Source organism: Camelina sativa, chromosome 12 (assembly GCF_030686135.1).
Source record: "Camelina sativa cultivar CO46 ecotype springtype chromosome 12, ASM3068613v1".
NCBI lineage: Eukaryota > Viridiplantae > Streptophyta > Magnoliopsida > Brassicales > Brassicaceae > Camelina > Camelina sativa.
This window is the reverse complement of record NC_141891.1, coordinates 3,516,522-3,534,994: the sequence shown is the minus strand read 5'-3', so window position 1 is coordinate 3,534,994 and position 18,473 is coordinate 3,516,522. Positions and strand designations below refer to the sequence as shown.

General features: G+C 37.3%; 3 protein-coding genes, 1 long non-coding RNA gene and 1 pseudogene across 13 annotated transcripts; 3 read left to right on the top strand and 2 right to left on the bottom strand.

Annotated features, from left to right (window-relative positions):
* Window positions 1-136: 136 nt before the first annotated feature.
* Window positions 137-4,227, bottom strand: LOC104729967 (uncharacterized). Of its 5 annotated transcripts, XM_010449009.3 has the most exons (13): window positions 3,909-4,227; window positions 3,568-3,726; window positions 3,172-3,465; window positions 2,952-3,086; window positions 2,757-2,870; window positions 2,436-2,509; window positions 2,227-2,278; window positions 1,996-2,079; window positions 1,862-1,908; window positions 1,639-1,738; window positions 1,361-1,552; window positions 524-1,136; window positions 137-434 (listed from the first exon to the last, which is right to left on the bottom strand). In XM_010449009.3, the coding sequence occupies exons 1-13, from the start codon at window positions 4,161-4,163 to the stop codon at window positions 397-399; spliced, it is 2,157 nt and encodes a 718-aa protein (XP_010447311.1). In that variant the 5' UTR covers window positions 4,164-4,227; the 3' UTR covers window positions 137-396. The 5 variants fall into 5 exon arrangements, with proteins under 5 accessions (XP_010447311.1, XP_010447310.1, XP_087335376.1 ...); XM_010449008.3 differs by having other exon boundaries at window positions 1,862-2,079; XM_087479250.1 differs by lacking the exons at window positions 2,227-2,278; window positions 2,952-3,086; window positions 3,172-3,465; window positions 3,568-3,726; window positions 3,909-4,227 and adding an exon at window positions 2,279-2,355 and having other exon boundaries at window positions 2,757-2,820.
* LOC104729966 (uncharacterized) lies at window positions 385-2,044 on the top strand. 2 transcript variants are annotated; one of them, XR_758371.3, is made up of 4 exons: window positions 385-1,087; window positions 1,251-1,346; window positions 1,452-1,618; window positions 1,722-2,044. It is a non-coding gene; the product is annotated as an uncharacterized LOC104729966 (long non-coding RNA). The 2 variants fall into 2 exon arrangements; XR_015575020.1 differs by having other exon boundaries at window positions 949-1,087; window positions 1,452-1,631.
* Window positions 4,228-4,664: 437 nt separating the features above from the next.
* Window positions 4,665-8,083, bottom strand: LOC104729964 (homeobox protein ATH1). Of its 5 annotated transcripts, none has more exons than XM_087479253.1 (8): window positions 7,918-8,035; window positions 7,676-7,731; window positions 7,470-7,550; window positions 7,098-7,292; window positions 5,862-6,745; window positions 5,440-5,783; window positions 5,291-5,351; window positions 4,665-4,995 (listed from the first exon to the last, which is right to left on the bottom strand). In XM_087479253.1, exons 5-8 carry the CDS (start codon window positions 6,726-6,728, stop codon window positions 4,828-4,830), a joined length of 1,440 nt encoding a protein of 479 aa, XP_087335379.1. In that variant the 5' UTR covers window positions 6,729-6,745; window positions 7,098-7,292; window positions 7,470-7,550; window positions 7,676-7,731; window positions 7,918-8,035; the 3' UTR covers window positions 4,665-4,827. The 5 variants fall into 5 exon arrangements, with proteins under 5 accessions (XP_087335379.1, XP_087335380.1, XP_087335378.1 ...); XM_087479254.1 differs by having other exon boundaries at window positions 7,470-7,581; window positions 7,918-7,989; XM_087479252.1 differs by having other exon boundaries at window positions 7,929-7,989.
* Window positions 8,084-10,269: 2,186 nt separating this feature from the next.
* On the top strand, window positions 10,270-11,936 carry LOC104733161 (protein CIA1-like; annotated as a pseudogene).
* Window positions 11,937-12,664: 728 nt separating this feature from the next.
* Window positions 12,665-15,163, top strand: LOC104729963 (cell division cycle 20.2, cofactor of APC complex). Its single transcript, XM_010449001.3, has 5 exons — window positions 12,665-13,180; window positions 13,399-13,677; window positions 13,779-14,048; window positions 14,139-14,720; window positions 14,808-15,163. Exons 1-5 carry the CDS (start codon window positions 13,112-13,114, stop codon window positions 14,949-14,951), a joined length of 1,344 nt encoding a protein of 447 aa, XP_010447303.2. The 5' UTR covers window positions 12,665-13,111; the 3' UTR covers window positions 14,952-15,163.
* The last annotated feature ends 3,310 nt before the right edge of the window (window positions 15,164-18,473 follow it).

Genomic DNA, 18,473 nt, shown 5'->3' with positions numbered 1-18,473 from the left:
TCCTTGACATGTATCAGCAATTGGACCCCTACGAACTTTGTTAACTCAAAATAATATTTAACTTTATAAATTCAAAATAATAACATTTAAATGTATTGATTATTGAAAGTATTTAAGTGTTTTGAATCTAGAAATAATTAATATTATAAGTTTATTTTATAGTTTTGCATAATATTAAGTATATAATAACCATTTAATTGTCAATTTGGTTCGGTTAGTTTGGATATAGTTTTTTAATAACTGTTTGGCTATTTGAGAAACTTCGGTTCGGTTCGACCGGTTATTTTTGGTTATTAGTTATTTTGCCTAGCCCTACTTTCTTTCTTTTGCCTTAACAATGAGATAAAGCTATACAAAAAAAGACTTCTCTCTCGTCCACTTCATGATGATAGATCTTCAGCTGAGGATTTTGTTGATTTCCAATATCTTCTCCCCTATTTGATACACCAACCTCACATTATCAGAGACCTAGAATCAAAATAATACACACTAAAAAGGACTAGCGTTCGTTCAGATCACATACCTAACACGTCAATTTCCAGGAGTGAATCTTCAAGATTGTCTTCCTTTTTCTCCATCTCAAAACGGAACTGTCGTACAATGCTTAGTGTGTCTACAATGCTCTGTTCCTTTGTCTCCAGCTCCGAGCGAAACTGTCTTACACTGGCTATAGTGTCTTTAATGCTCTGTTTCACCTTAGCCAGCTGTTGTGTGACGCAGCAAGGTTGAGTGATTTTCTTGGGATGCGCGTCTCCAGGCTCGGCACTGGATTTGTGAGAACGGCAAGAGGGTTCTCCTTCTGCAGCTTTCTTATCCATCTCCCCATCAGCTTTATCAAGGCTGGAGCTTTCAACTCGAGCTCGCTTGTGTTTCTGAGTCTCAGTATCTGCAAGATTCTCTTTTTCGGCCACTGGTTGTTGAGCCATCTCAAGCTGTTTGCTTTCCTGAGTCTTTACTCCTCCAATAGCCACTGTTTCACGTCGCGGGGACCCAGCCTTATGTCCATCCTCATTCATAGAAGAAATAGCTGCATTGACAGATGAATCATGAGCACATAAACTCAATGAATGCTCCAGGTTCCTCTCAGGTACACAATTTAACTCGTGGGTAGAAACTTCTGCTGCTTTCTGTTGTTCCTGCTCATAGGTGAAAATAAGTTTACAGTTAACAATCTACTTCCAACATAAGCGAGGAAGACATTCATCTTCTTTTACACATGACGAATTTCAGTGTTATAATGCTGGTTTCAGGAAGCATAGGTACTCAAAAATCACCTTCACTCGTGTAAGTCACATGACGCAAGTATCATTTCTACAAACAAGAATAGATAGTTTGATACAGTACAGGTGAGAGAGCTTACGTCTTTTATATTAGAAACAATTTCTTTTTGCATCAAAGCATCAAGTGCCCCTTCACACATTGAATCCACTATATCACTGTGCTTATCCAAGGAGACGCTCAACGATTTCACCGCTTCTGTCGGATACTTTTTGAGCTGGCCAGCACAGCTACTGAGAACTTGTTTTGCCTGCCTCTGTGATATTTGGGGAACCTGAAGACAATAAGTGGAAAGACTTAAACAAAAGAGATTGGTTGCTTGGTTTCTGAATTAAAAATGGTAACCTATCCATGTATGACCTCATCTTCCTTTTTAACAATAGGTGGAAACGGTGAAAGCATCTTCGATTGCTGATTAGTTGACTGTTCCTTGCTTGTCTTAGCTTTCTTCTTCGGGGGGCTGCATGAAGAAACAGTAGCTATTCCAGCGTCATTACAAGAACAGCGAGTTTATCTCATAACAACAGTTCATATCTAAATTCCACCGACACAAAAACACAGGAACTGGAGAAGTAATGCTTACATTGTGAAGGCTTCTTTATCACATCCCATTTGCTTCGCTTCTTTATCCTGCTGACAGAAAATGTGGAAGCTTAAAACAATCTGGAGAATGAAACAAAACAGAAAACCCAGAGATGAGAGATATAAATTCCCCACCTTTAACAATTTTGATTTATTCACAAAATACCACTTTTCAGTTCTCATATTCAAGCTTTCTTCATCTCCATCAACATAACGAACCTGAAAACAAACATAGCAGCAGCAGGTTATAACAAATATTAATGACCTAGATCAAATTAAACAAAAGTGTATCACTTAAGAGTAGGCTAATGATTCACCAACAACCAACGACATAGTTACGTAGGAGACAGATATAATAGGCTTTACCCGATGTATCCCTTTAGCAGAATAATATGTACTGACCACAGCTTCATAATACCTGTGGTAAACATCCAATACTCATTTACAGGCGTAGTCGACAGAAATGCAAACATCCGAGGTGTTGTCCAGTTTCAGCTATTAAAGGATCATACACAGCACAAAAAGAATAAATCAATCAAAGCAGTATATTAAAGAAGAAAATATAAAGTGCTTACGCGTTATCCAAAGGCCACAAGATTTTGACCCTCGACCCAACTAAATTTTCACCATAGTTTTTGACATCACATGCCTGTCAAGGAAATGATTAAGCATGAGTCTACAATTTTTTTTGTTTAACTCGTCCAGAGCAAATGAAACTAGTATGGATAAAAGATAAAACAATAGATGTTCAAGAAAATTATATCTCCGATATGAAGAGAATGAGAAGCTCAAAACCATGAATACTTATTACTGCAATTCGCAATTGGTAAACCATGGTGTTTCCTAGTCTATTATATGAGCAACAGTTAAAATACGTGAAAAGAACAAAAACATACTTTCTCATTGCCTAGGCTGTGTATTCTCTTTGTGTTTGTAGTAGTAGTTTTTTTTAACGGTTCCTTCGCTGCTTTTTTTGAATCCGAGGCTGGCTTATCACAGGAAACAGCTGGCTGAAACAAAATTAAAGAACATCTGTAACAGCACAAGAAGAGGAAATTCATATAAGCATTTGATACCTTAACCGCAGTTACCTTCTTTGCAGGGGGCATGGGGAGATCAGCTTGAGCACATCTTTTTGTGTTTGTAGTAGTAGTTTTTGTCTTTTCTAACGGTTCCTTCGCTGCTTTTTTTGAATCCGAGGCTGACTTATCACAGGAAACAGCTGGCTGAAACAAAACTAAAGAATATCTGAAACAGCACAGGAAGAAGAAAGTCATATAAGCATTAATTTGACACCTTAACCGCAGTTACCTTCTTTGCAGGGGGCTTGAGGAGATCAGCTTGAGCACATCTTTGAGAAGGATGTGACAACAGCGTTGACATACGCTTGAAAAAAGACTGCGCAAGCCCATGACCGCTCCCAAAGATGTAACCTTCACACTTCGAAACACGCTTTATAGCATCAACAAGAGAGTCATACACATCGTGAGGAGAGTTATCAGGACTCGGCCTGTCGTGTAGGTACAAAATATCCAATGTGAAAAGCTTCTGGTTAACGGGCCAATCATATGTTGGTATCACAGATGACCTGCAGTATATGAGAATCTGAAGAGCAATACATACACGAAATCAATCAATCAGTATAACAACTTATTTTCCCCCAAGCTGTGGCTAGAGGAGATAGTTATTGCATAAAACAAAACTTACCACTCTCAAACTTTGGTTTTGTGCTCTGGAAGTTTTGGCTTGTTGAGCAGCTTCCTGAAACAGAAGAGTGAGATCCGCTGGACCAGAGGCTTTAGTAGCTGACATTTCTCTTAAAGAAGCAGCAGCAGATTCAGCATTACTAGTGAATTCCTTTTTAAGCTGAAACATATTAAAAAAAAACCTAAACTTTAGCAGTCACTAGTGAAGCTATATGAATCTATCAACACAAAAGAAACACCTTTCCAATGAACATCACGAATTCCATCAAATTTTTCACCTCAGGACCATGCATACTCAAAAAGCAAAAGCAACCTAGAGCTCAGGGGAGAAAGTATTATTACCCAAGCGGCTGATTTGGAGAGGGTAGCGAAAGCGAAACGATGATTAGGGTTTGTGGCGAGCTTGTCGTGAATGAAGCGAGTAATGGCTAGCTTGACGCACTCTAGCCTGTTCATAGGCTTACCGTTAGCATATGTGGTCTTCATCTCCACCGTCGATTCCACATCGACATCGACGCAGATGAGTATGTCCTCGCTAGGTTTCGCTGTGTCTCGAGACGCTATACCTCCGGTCATGGCCACTCCGTCGTCCTCCATTCGCCGTCGTCAAAGGTTCCGTCTTTACACTTTCTTCCTTCAGTGTGGCAAATGTGTTTTGTTGCTTTTCTAATTTCTTACTATACTTTCTAATTGAGAGGTGTGTGTCCGTACGAGATGAAAACGCTGCGTTTTTGTTAGTTGACTAAGGACGACACCAGTCAAAACATAATACGACGCCGTTTGCTACGTGCTATTGTTATTAGTCTCTAAAATTCAGTCCATTTGTTTGTTACCTACTTACCCATATGTAAAATGTGTATGCTTATTTTTCAAATGATGATATTACAGTTTTTCTTAAGAAGTTTTTTACTTAAATTTTTTCAATTTTTTTATAATGTTTGTTTGTGATTGCAGTTTTTATGAATACTTTATAGAAAAAAAAAAGTGAATATGTAATTTTTCATAATTTGTGTTTGCAGTTTTCATAATTTTTCAACTAACTCATTTATTTTTATGTAAAAATAGTGATGAGCTTTATAAGAGGATGATAACGATTAATTCAAAAAGGAAAAATGGTGATGAGTTATTGATTAAAAGTTTAAAACACAACATAATAAGAAGTTGTATATACAATTATAACATAAGTAATGATAGTAGTAACTGCTTTAGATATTTTGGGCAATCATATAGTAGTAGCAAATTGCCTAACACAATTGTTGACTTATTTGTGCATTGCTTGGCTCATCATAACAGACTTTGGCATTCGAAGAGTTGCTCCGTTTGGTTGAAGGTGACTGTTATTGAGTTTCCTCTTGTTCATTTCAGCATACATCTCTTCTATCATTGGCTTCCATAGCCTAACCCGCGCATTTATAAACCAGTTTGATACCTTTAATCACACAACAACAACAAAAGACTTTTATCCTTTGCCCGCTTTGACTTGAGTAAACATTACATATGTGCAACTACAATCCTATGACTTAAGTAACATTATTGTCAATTTAAGGATAAATCATCTAGTCTCATTTGAAGTTCAAGAGACAAGCTTGATATTTCCCTAGCCCTAATCTCAACCTATACCGGGTTTTTAGACACTAGTATAAGATATGACTCATTTGAATACCAAAGTTGCTATCATTGTGATCAGTGAGTCCATTGCATAAGAAACAAAGATGAGACGTTACCTGACTTCTTGTCAAGCCACTTCGTATAGCAAGAAGATGTTTCTCCGAATCTTTTGGGTAACTGCAATCAATAAAACATAACTTTGCTTATAAACTCGAGTTAACAACATAAAGTAGGGTTAGGACTTAGGAAGAGTAAGGATTGTTACGGGTGAAGGAAGTTTTGGAACATCCAAGTCCTTAGAACCGATACTGATTTCTCAGGCAAACCTCGCTGCGGTCTCCAAATCTGATGGTTCTTTCGTTTCAGCTGCTGAAGAAGGCAATGCTGGTGGAAGATAGAGTTTTCTTGAGACTTGTCTTTGCCTCTCTCCAACACAGATCCCATGGCGAGTATCTTCTTGCAGATTCTCTCTCTCAGGTTCTTGTATAGGAAAGAGATGGTTTGGAGGGCAAACCGGGTGTGTAACTGCGGATCTAACTCAGTTGCAGCGTGGAACGCTGATACAACCGTATGAATCTCGTCTACGCAATGGCTATATCTATCATCCACCTGAAGAAGAACACATATCAACTCAATTCAAAACCATTTCTTAAGTTATGTCACAAATGTGAATATATAATGCCATACCATTTGTAGAAGATCAAGGAGATGTGTCTTCTGTGCTTCTAATGCTCTTCTTTGCAATGTAGATCCCAAACCTGCCTCCGAGTTATTAGAATCATCATCAAGAAACTCAGTTAGATTCTCAAAACGTGAAGTAAAGGCTGAATGAGCAGCTCCTGACTCGGTTCCTCGAGATGAATAATCGAGTGAGTATGTAGCGAAGTGAGATAGTATTTCTTGAACAGAGTGAAGGTACTTTGAGCCAAATATAAGTTGAGAGAAACTTTGAGTGACAACGTTACTAGAGATGTCTTTGCTGCTGCAAGAAGCTTGCTCTGAGGCTAATCTAGTAGCAGCACAAAGACTTATCTCCGAGCATTCATCAGAAACATCAGTGGCAAGACTCAACGAAAGCTCACTGTTTCTTTTATTAGAAATCAGAAACGGGAAATCTTCTTCACCAAATGTAGACATCATTGGTTCACTTGGACCAACACCATTTGAGTATGTCTGAAACTCACTATTTCCTTCAAAACCCCACATGTTGTTTGAGGCATCAGCATCATAAGGTCTTAAATGATCCAAATGATGAAGTTGAGGATGAGGAGGAGGAGGAGGAGGAGGAGGTGCCATGACCTCAAAGCTTTCGACATTGCGGGTTTCTTGAACATCAAAAGATCGTGAAGAAGAAGATGATAAGTATTTGTTAGTCAGCATAGAATTGAAAATATCAAAGCCACCCAATTGTAGAGGATCTGATCTGATGGAGCTCCAAGGAAGCATTGATGAAAATGAAGTTGAATCTTCTCTTGAAGGTATAAAATCCATGAGAAGAGGGTTTTGGTTGGCCATGACATTATTCAGAGAACTAAAAGCGTTGTCGTTGTCCATTTGGGGTTTCAATGAAACTGCATTAACAAGAAGACAAGTATATTTAATAAATACTCAGACAAAACTGTTTACAGAAGATCTGAGAAACCAAATCTTTGGAGAGAAATAGTACTAAATGTAAAAATCGCTGCAAGAGACAGAGAACATTACTATGTCATTAAATAATTCATTAAAAAAATATCTAATAGGTTAATAATGTGAAACGGAAGCATGAGTTAATGAAAGCAGTAAACATAGGCTTAATGATACACAGACCAATAATAATAGAATACCTGTGAAAACAGTGAACTAGTAGTAGTAGTAATAAGGTAAAAAAGAAAGCTTTAGATTACTACAAATGTCCAAAGAACATAAAAGTGTTGAACTTGCCTTTTATCCTTCTTCTTCTGATAGAACCTTTGGGAAGATCTCAGACAACAAAACGTTCCAAACAGAATTGTTATTACATCAAAATTTCCAAAATGTGTGTTAAAAACTGAGGAAGAAGAAAGTGTTTTTATTTCTCTTCTTTCTCAGTGAAAGAACAGTGTACTTTCTTTCATTCCGCAGCTTCTCTATATGTTCCTAAGAGAACCAAAAAGGAGAAAAAATCAACAATAATATATATAAGTTAAAGGGTACAAAAAAAAAACAAATGATGCAACCAAAACTGAAAAAGAGAAAAGTGGGTCTCTGATTAATCTCTTTTGCATGAGAACGCAAATAATACAAAAAAAACTTTTGATTTACATCTTTACTTACTTTTATTACAGTTTCATGAAGAAGAAGAGGAAGAACCCCAGAATCTTCATCATCATCTACCTCACTAAAAGACTCAGAGCACTAGACCAAACATATAGGCAACATTTTATTACTAAACAAACAAAACCAAGAAAAATAAAAAAAATATTAAATAATTTTAAAAATTCAAGAAAGAAGTTGAAAAGAAAGAGGGCCAAATCACGTACGGAGCTCCCTCTGTTTATGACACGAATCAATTTTCATATCTTTTAGATCTTCCGACCTAAAAAAAAATAGAAACAAATCTTATACTATAACTTGTCTTCGTAGAATTACATTTATTTAAAATGTTGTTCATAAAGAAAGAGATGAAGCTCATGTATTTTTATTTTCAAGAAATAAAAAGAAAAAATATATGGCTGAAACCGAATCCAAATCCAAAAAAGAAATCCAAAGACATGAAGAAGACCGATGTGTTACTGTTTACTACAGAGAAGTGCACTCATTTCTGTTGCAGGCTTTAAATTTGGGAAGAGACCCTACATTTTACTATTTACATGTCTCTATATATATGCATGTATGTGTGCATAGACAAAAATAAAAAAATAATAATAAAAAGTACATCATTTATATTTGATTTTAATAAAAAAAAAAACTATGATAAGAAAATAGGGTTGTCTTCATGTGCTGGTTTCAATTATCACAAATCAGAAAGAGGGAAAAAAGTAAAGAAGGGGTGAGATCTTTTTTAGCCATTTAAGGAGAATTGATGAGATGTGTGATCCATTTGGGTTCTTTCTTTTTCTTCTTTCTTTTCTCACCACTCGTGTCTTTTGTGTTGTGTTGTGCCATCAAATCTTATATCCATTTACGTTTTTTTTTTTTTTTTTATATAAAGTTTTACGTTAGCTTTACAAAAAAAAAATATCAATCAATTTGTTTGGCCTTTTCTTTGATTGTTCCTTTCTTATCAAATCTTTTTTTTTTTTTTTTCTTCTCTCTCTTTTGGTTCAATGTGTCGTTATATGTTACGTCTTATTATCATGGCTAATGATGATGAACTGAACTCTATTTACTCGTAGACTATAATAGATATGCATATCTGAGAAATTATGCTCTCCTTATCTTTTTTTTTTTTTTAAAGATGGCCCAAAATCTAATGTTTTAACTTGAGGATAAAGCTCTGGCAGAGATGTTCCAGCTAGCATGTCCCCCGACGCGATGGTAATAACAAAGAAATTTAAGTATTAGAGTTAAAAACAGTTATTTTGTTAATGGTACTTGCCTTTAACAATGAGACAAAACAAGGTAAAGGACAAGTATCTTGTATGCCCACTCCAACCAAAATGAGATATTGATTTGGAGACACAGTTATTGTGGTTCGTTAAGGACAAATTATTATATACTTGTTCCGTTGTTCGTTACCATTTTAAAAACTATAATCGATAATTATTTATCTGATATTAGTATATTTATATAATTATTATTGGTTGTTTAAAATTCTATAATAGTCAAGAGTTTAAAATTTAATAGCAGAATAATATTAACAGCACTAGGAACTGATATTAGTATATTTATATAATTATATATTATTGGTTGTTTAAAATTCTATAATAGTCAAGAGTTTAAAATTTAATAGCAGAATAATATTAACAACACTAGGAACTGTCCTACCGACTACTGATGCTGGAATGCTTTGTATGATGCCTACGATCATAATCAATAACACATACTAATGTTAGACTATTAGACCCGTGCTCGTAACTTTTGGGTCCTAGGCGAAATAAAAAGTTAGTACTTTTTTTTTTTTTGTCTAATAGTCCAAACAAGAACTTGTAAGGCTTTGTACATGGAGCTTATCGACTAAAGCACCAGCAGATGACTAATCTACGTACCATATATAGACTTAAAACAGTTTTAATCTGAAGTCGTATACTTTTCGAAGTCATCTAGCTTAACTATTTGTATGTTTCATATTATCCTATATTCTTGTTAAACTTTATATGCTTTGCTTATAATAATACAAGTTCATCGACTTAAGAATAATGATTATGTACCGACAAAAAAAGAATAATGATTATGTTTTCGAACTTGAAAAATTAATATAGAACACGAGGGCGTTTATCAACTTACGTTAAATCTTCAAAACTTTTACTACTATAAGTCTATAAATCAAATCTTACGACAAAAAGTGTGTATAATTACTAATTAGAGTGATTCGACACTAAGAGACACCTTATTTCGACACTAACCAATCTTAAGCACTCACGACGACGGGATACACATGACCTAGCTCTCTCACTCAGAAATCTGAAGTAGATCAAAAACCATCAAAATATGTTTTTTTTTTCTTTGAATTTGGTTATGGGCCGGGATCAATCTATCAACAAAATCTAAAAATCACATATGTTCAACACATGGATTCGTTTTCATCGGGTAAAACTCGAAATAGCATGACCGAAAGAAACGTAACAACTTCAGGTTACATACGTTGTAAAAAGGTTTTTGGTTTGATAAATTTAACAAAAAAAAAAAATTAAAAGGTAATTTACAAATTAGGTTTTAAAAAATGAGAATATTTTTTCCGAAACCAACTCAATATTCCATATTTTTCACATCTTCCAAATATTTTAGAGATCATACACTTTTTTTTTGGAAATATCTTAATAAAACACTTTAAGAGGGTGTGTATAGTAAAAGTTAACTTGAAATTAGACTTTAACCATATGCTATATTAACTAGATTTTTGACGAAATTGATATATAATTAGATTTTTGACGAAACTGATTAGGCTTCCTTGATCAAGCTATCGAGTTCAGAGATGACATTGGAGTTAGTGGAGGTTCAGAAACTCGAAGGTCACACTGATCGTGTTTGGAACGTCGCCTGGAATCCAGCCGCCGCCGGTGTTTTTTGCCTCCTGCAGCGCCGATAAGACCGTACGAATCTGGGAACAGAGCTCTCTCTCTCGTTCCTGGTCCTGCAAGGTTCTTCTTTCTTTCTTTCGATTTTGATGTGTATTTGTTTGCAAGTTAGATAAAAAAAGGTCACTAATGATAATGAAGCTTGGTGATTGGTCCAGGCAGTTTTGGAAGGCACGAACACAAGAACTGTGAAATCGTGCGCTTGGTCACCGTCTGGGAAGTTATTGGCCACTGCAAGTTTCGATGGCAAAACTTGCGTTTGGGAAAACTATGCTACTGACTCCGAGTGTGTATCCGTTTTACAGGTACCTCCTTGTTGACTTATAATTAACTAGGGCATGGAGAAGAGTAGATGCTTGCATGACAAGTTATGAGATCAATTAGCTTTTGACATATAGTATATTGTTGCCTTAAGGGGATTTCATTCCTTGATCTTGATTTCTTGAGCTTGCGGAATGCAGGGACATGAAAGTGAAGTCAAAAGTGTATCATGGAATGCATCTGGTTCGTTGCTTGCAACATGTGGTAGAGACAAGTCTGTCTCGATTTGGGAGATACAACCGGAGGATAAATGTTATTGTGTCGCAATTTCTTATTAGGTCATTCAGACGATGTTAAGATGGTCCAGTGGCATCCCACTATGGATCTTTTGTTCTCTTGCAGTTATGATAACACTATCAAGGTATACAGAACATTGGAGCTTTTAAAACGTTCTGTCGTCATATCCACTGATAAGCATTTAACGGCAATGCTTGTGCTTTGATTGAACAGGTTTGGTGGTGTAAGGATGAGTATGGTGATTATAATTGTGTCCAAACCTTAAGTGAATCTAACAAGTAAATCCTCTCTATATGCCTCTTCGTCTTTCTCACATGCATGTTCAAAAAAATTCCTATTTCTAACATGTTGCTTTTAATCTTCACTCAGTGGTCATTCTTCTACCGTATGGGTTATTTCCTTTAACGCTGCTGGGGACAGGATGGTCACTTGTAGGTTGGTGAATCTTCTCCTCATATATAGTTTCTCATAGGATATATTTTCATCTCTGTTACCTGTCCTGACAACATTAGGATTGTGTGAACTTTTGCAGTGATGATCGAACAGTAAAAATATGGTGGACAGATATTAAACGGATGGAATCGGGTGAAGGATATGTACCCTGGTGACTGAGGATATAAGTTTGACATAAGATGCATGCAGATGCAGTTAAATATGCAAGAAAACTCATGTTCGAACTTGTAGCTAATTGAATATCTACCCTGTTTGGATTTTTTTTGCAGGACCCATCTTTGTACACTCTCTGGTTTTCACGATCGTGCCATATACTCAGTTCATTGGTCAAGGTATAGATCTTCATTCTTCTCACTTTGGTTTCGTTTGAGGCATTTGAAAGAAACAGTTTAAAAGTCTTCAACCATATCTTGTCTTCTTGGCATTCGTTTCTGTCACCGTTGTATCATAACACTAGAAACCAAAGCACGTGTGTTTTCTCTATGAATTTTTACATACCTTGTGCTACAGCCAAATTGAAATGGTGATCATCATTAATGTGCCAGATTGTTGAACCTGCATACAAACTTTTGCTCAAGAAGGAGAAGGCACATACAAAACGGATATAAATTCAGTCCAATGGGCACCTGATGTAAGTTGCTTTCCTTGTTAATGCGCATGTACCTGAACCATGTCTTTGCTTGCTATAGACTCTGATTTCGATATTTGCATTGTACTGACTCGAGACTGTTTATTGAAAACCAATGCAGAAGGAAAGCCGGTTGCTTGCCTCGGCCAGCGACGATCAAACGGTTAAGATTTGGAAGCTTGTATCGGAGCCATGACTAGTAGGCAAGGTTATGCAGTTGTTTTGTTAGTGTTAGGCTTTGCTTTAGGTTTTAGTATACACAGAGATGCAGTTGTTTGTTTGTAAAAACTAATAGAAAGCATTGAAGGGATATATCTCTTTTAAACCAAGAAGAAAGCTTTAAGTTTTGTTGATCTTTTGATTATTTATTTGCATTAAAAAGCTTAAAGCAAACCTTATGATTTGTTGTTTATAATTAGAACTAGAAAAGTCAACAAAAATTTATGATTTGTTTGGAAAATCAATAAAAATGAGATATTACGTAAATTTCATAATTTTTTTCACTACTTTTGCTAATTTGGTGACGTTTTTTTTTTTTTTTTTTTTTTGATTTTTTCCTAATGAAAATATTTTTTAAAAATGGGTTTGACCAGAAAAAAATATGATTTATTACTTAAAAATAGCTGTCTCTCCGTCAACATAATAATTCTCTCAACGGCTCTCTCTCTCTTTCTGAGAAATATAGCCGTTGCCAACTTACCGATTATAGAAATCGGAGTCCGTCAAAAAAACCCTAAATTGAGAGATTCGTTCCTCCACTGCCTTTTCTTATATAAATAACCCCAAATTTCTAACTTTCTCAATCACTTCGATCTGCTTTTCTTATATAAATAATCCCTCTCTCTCTCTCTCTCTCTCATCATCTGCGAAGAACTAACAAACTCTTCGCTCTGCTCTCTCTCTCTGCTCGAATTTACTAACGCTTCCCATCTCTGCAGGCTTTAATTTGATTCCTCTTTATATCTAATCTCTCGTTGTTTAATCTTCTAATCCGTTTCGTTTCGTATAATCCCCATCGCTTTTGTGTGTGTGTTTTCTATTTGTTATTGGATTATTTGTCTTTTGTGTTTGTTTGTTTGTTTGTTTGTTTGTTGATAATAATGGATACAGGTTTGAATCGATGCCCTCTTCAAGAACACTTTCTTCCCAGGAAAAGTTCCAAGGAAAACGTAAGTTTATTGCTTTCTTTAATTCTTTATTATAAATTCCCTTTCTGTCGTTTCAATTTACGGTTTTGATTCTTCAGAACCGATGCAATTTTACATTGATTCCGTTCTGTTGTTACGAATTAGGGTTCGATTTGGGGGTTTGGTTTTACTAATTAGGCCTTCGATTTGTGATATTGATTGAATTGTACTGATTTGATTTATGTGTTATCATCCACCAGCTGGACAGGTTCATACCCAACAGATCAGCTATGGATTTCGACTATGCACACTACGCCCTTATGGAAGGTAAAAAAGGTAAGGATCAATCAGCAGCGGTAAGTTCACCATCCAAGGAGGCATACAGGAAGCAGTTGGCTGAGACCATGAACCTCAACCACACCAGGATCCTCGCCTTCAGAAACAAACCTCAGGCTCCTGTAGATCTTCTTCCCACCCATCACTCTGCTTCTCTTCACCAGCAACCTAAATCCGTGAAGCCTCGTAGATACATTCCTCAGGTATGTGTAACTGTATTTATTATTGTGTTTTGATCCTTAAATTACCCAACCTACTTGTTGCTGCTTTTAGAGTTGTTTTAACGTTTCTGTTGTAATAATAGACTTCTGAGAGGACCTTGGATGCACCTGACATTGTGGACGACTTCTACCTCAACTTGCTTGACTGGGGCAGTGCTAATGTCCTAGCCATAGCCTTGGGCCACACTGTTTACTTGTGGGATGCTTCCACCGGTTCTACATCTGAGCTTGTCACCGTTGATGAAGAGAAAGGACCTGTCACAAGCATCAACTGGGCGCCTGATGGTCGTCATGTTGCAGTTGGACTCAACAACTCTGAAGTCCAGCTCTGGGATTCTGCTTCCAACCGTCAAGTAATTTACTATTCCTCTCTTTTTATGTTGAGATATGATATCAAACATTGAAGGGTCTTAGTCTGATGTGTGTTTATCATAATTTTGCAGCTAAGGACATTGAAGGGTGGTCACCAGTCAAGAGTAGGATCATTGGCATGGAACAATCACATCCTGACTACCGGAGGAATGGATGGACTGATCATCAACAATGATGTGAGGATCAGATCACCCATTGTGGAAACTTACCGAGGTCACACTCAAGAGGTTTGTGGTCTGAAGTGGTCAGGATCTGGACAACAACTAGCGAGTGGTGGCAACGACAATGTGGTACACATATGGGATCGTTCTGTCGCCTCCTCAAACTCAACCACGCAATGGCTGCACAGGCTTGAGGAACATACATCTGCAGTGAAAGCTCTTGCGTGGTGCCCTTTCCAAGCGAATTTGCTTGCAACTGGTGGTGGTGGAGGAGACAGGACCATCAAGTTCTGGAATACTCACACCGGGGCTTGCCTGAATTCAGTAGACACTGGTTCCCAAGTTTGTTCGTTGTTGTGGAGCAAGAATGAAAGAGAGTTGCTTAGTTCACATGGGTTTACACAGAATCAGCTTACACTTTGGAAGTACCCATCCATGGTGAAAATGGCTGAGCTCACCGGTCATACATCAAGAGTTCTATATATGGCCCAGGTAACTTGATCAATCTCTTTAGGTGGTGAAAGTACTCTTAGAAGTCACTAGTCCTAACGCTTGTGTTGTTTGTTATGTTTTCTACAGAGTCCAGATGGTTGTACCGTAGCTTCAGCAGCAGGAGACGAGACTCTGAGATTCTGGAATGTTTTTGGAGTACCAGAGACCGTCAAAAAAGCTGCCCCAAAAGCAGTTTCTGAGCCGTTTTCTCACGTGAATCGTATTCGTTGAAGCTGTGACTAAACAACAAGGAAGCCCATTGATTGTTACAAATAGAAAAACCCATTGAAGCTGTGACTAAACAACAAGGAAAAACCCATTGATTGTTACCAATAGAAACCCATTGATTACTAAAGGATTCATTCTTCGTGAACTGTATTTGACAAATAGAGATTCTTGTATATATTGAAATTTGCATATAAAGATTATGGTTTTATACTCTCTAAGGATATCCACTTTACTATTCCTCAATCTGTTTTAGTACTTGTACATTCTTACTTTTGCCTTCTTTCAAGGCTCTGATGGTTATGCCAACTCCAGTCTCCAGACTTAGTTCCCGGAAGAGTGGTACTGTCATAGGTTTATGAGTTCATCGCCAATACATGATTAAAGATTTTTCAAATGTTTCTTCAGTCGTTAAATCAGCTCAGTCTTTTACACTGAAGAGTCATGATGAAGCTCGAGTAGTTCAAGGCATATCCTTCAATGCTGCTGGGGACAGGATGGTCACTTGTAGGTTTGGCGAATCTTCTCATCATAGTTTCTCATAGGATATATTTCATCTCTGTTACCTGTTCTGACAACATTAGGATTGTGTGAACTTTTGCAGTGATGATCGAACAGTAAAAATATGGTGGACAGATATTCAAAGGATGCAATCTGGTGAAGGATATGTACCCTGGTGAGGATATAAGTTTGAGATAAGATGCAGTTGAATATGCAAGAGAACTCATGTTCCAACTTGTAGCTAATTGAATATCTACTACCCTGTTTGGATTTTTTTGCAGGACCCATCTTTGTACACTCTCTGGTTTTCACAATCGTGCCATATACTCAGTTCATTGGACAAGGTATAGATCGTCTCACTTTGGTTTCTTTTGAGGCATTTGAAAGAAACAGTTTAAAAGTCCTTACTAAATCCCTTGGGCAAAACCATTCCAACTAAATTCTATTGCCTCCATATGACACTTGTGGATAAATAGATATAAAAGTTCTTTGATGAGATGTATTGGGGCTTATGATTGTGGATTGGAGACTGGAGTTGTATTGACACCATTGTTCAACTAAATTATTTTGCCTCCATATGATTGTGCGTATGCTTATATCCAGAGACACTTGTGGATAAATAGATGTAAGTTTAGTTTTTAATGAGATCTGATGATAACAGGGACGGTATTATTGCTAGTGGAGCAGGGGATGATACTATACAGTTATTTGTGGACAGCGACTGCAGTGACTCTGTATGCACTTCTCCCTTTTACCTTTTACTCTGTAATCACAAAGCCCTCTTTTTCTGATCATGTTGACATATCTTCAACCAGATATCTTGTTTGGTTTATCTTCTTGGCATTTAAACTCTGGCCAGCGAATTTTCACGACATACCTTGTGCTACAGCCAAATTGAAATGCTGATCATCATTGTGCCAGGTTGTTGAAACTGCCTGCATACAAACTTTTGCTTAAGAAGGAGAAAGCACATGAAATGGATGTAAACTCAGTCCAATAGTCACCTGATGTAAGTTCATTTCCTTGATAGCGTTCCGATACATAATACTTAAAACTTATTAGTATTTTTTTGGTTCTGAGTTTGATTCTTGAAAATAATTTGAAAGATTAATTTTCTTATTTATATGGTTTTAGGCTTTTAGCATATACCTGATTCATCTCTTTCTATAGACTCTGATTTTTATATTTGCACTTGTACTGACTTGAGACTGTTTTATTGAAAAACAATGCAGAAGGAAAGCCGGTTACTTGCCTCGGCGAGCGAGAGCGACGATAATACGGTTAAGATTTGGAAACTTAGTCATGCATTTTGAATTATTAGTGTTAGGTTTCTAATTTAGTTAAAAACTCATTGTTAATAATACTAGGAGTGTTTTCTTAGTTAGTTAGGCTTGCTTTTTAAGTTTTAGTATTACGCAGAGATGCAGTTTTGTTTCTGAAACTAGGGAAAGCTTAAATTTGGAGGGATATCTCTTTTTAAACCAAGAAGAAAGTTTTGTTAATTAGTTAATTCGATTATCTGCAGTAAATCTTTTGAGGTTTCTAAGTATCTTTTTGTGTGTTTATGATCTTAACCAGTAAGTAACAAACCTTCTGGAAAAGTGAAATCCTAATGACATCTCTCTTTTTGCTTAGAAATCAAACCAACATAATGCTATTATAGAAAAAAGAGCAATTAATATATTGCATAGTTTTGACTTTGCTCTCGCAAGATTTATGACAAGTGAGTTTTTTGCATCGTGCAAACCGCAAAAGATCCCTTTGTTTTGGTCTATTGATGTTGTGTATATCCATCCAATTCGTGTCTGAGAGACTGAAACTGTTGAAATGCCTTAGTTGCTGTTGGGGCTAGAAACAACAATTAGAAGAATAAGTTTGTAAAATGAGATCTGGGCAGACTTTCGGTACAAATCGATTTAGAACTATGAAAAACAACGAACTGGACTTTTGTATTCACTTTTTCTATTGATTCGCTCTGAGCTTGATTACATGTGTTGTGTCCTTCACATTCATCTGCTATTTAAACTAAAATTCCTCGAAACCCTTCCTGAACGTCTCGCTGCGATCTCGGCTCCCCAATCCCGATTTCTTCTCCAGGTTGACTTCATCCTCCTGCTCGGGTTTTCCTCCATGGGCCCTTACTGGGCCTCTTTTCCTGGCCTGCGCGTACGCCCTAATGGGCTTATTTGGTGGGCCTTATGATCGTCGAAACCCAACACCAACAATTGCCCCCCAGCCTTTTAACCTATTTTTGGAGGGTTGAAAGGCGAATATCCAGAGAATCTTTCATGTCGTTTCGGTTTCGCGATCTTCCTCGGGGAAGGCTCAATGAATCTCGGCTTCCGAGATCTTCGTGATGATTACCCCTCTCTCCTAAGATCCAACGGTGGAGCCGAAAGGTTTGAACGGTTTAGATTAGAGGAGAGAGAGATTCGTGGGATTACAAAGAACGACGTCAATTATGACCTATAAGTCATAAATCACACGTCTCGTCATAACCGCGCACTCATCCACTACTTCAAGGTAATTTTCTTAACCTTCTCTCCTCTGCTCAGTTATTTCTAAGTTTTGATTTCTAGGTTTGCTAGCCTAGAGGACGAGCTAACGTCCTTGAGGAGTATTCAGGATAAGCTCCTTTCCGTTGAAGCTGACCTCGCTTCCGCCCAGGATGCTCATGCGATGGCGGCAAGGGACCGGGATTTCTTGAAAACGGAGAACCGATGGCTAAAGGAGAAAGCCGAGGGTATCGACCAGAAACATGCGGAGGCGACTCGTCGAGCTGTTCGTGAGGCCAAGGAGCGGATGTCCCAAGACTACCGGGCGGTGCTGGATTCAGTGAAGAGCAAGTGGGAGAGGAAGAAAGAGCAGACCGCGGTCGAGAGCGATCTCGCAGAGATCGAGTCCAACCTTCTTTTGATCAAGCAGATCGACGAGGGGAGGACATCAATTGCGGAGGAGGTGCAAGTTCTTGAGACGCAGCGGGCGGTCCTTGCGGTTAGGTCCAACTCCTTGGCGGTTTCGGACTTT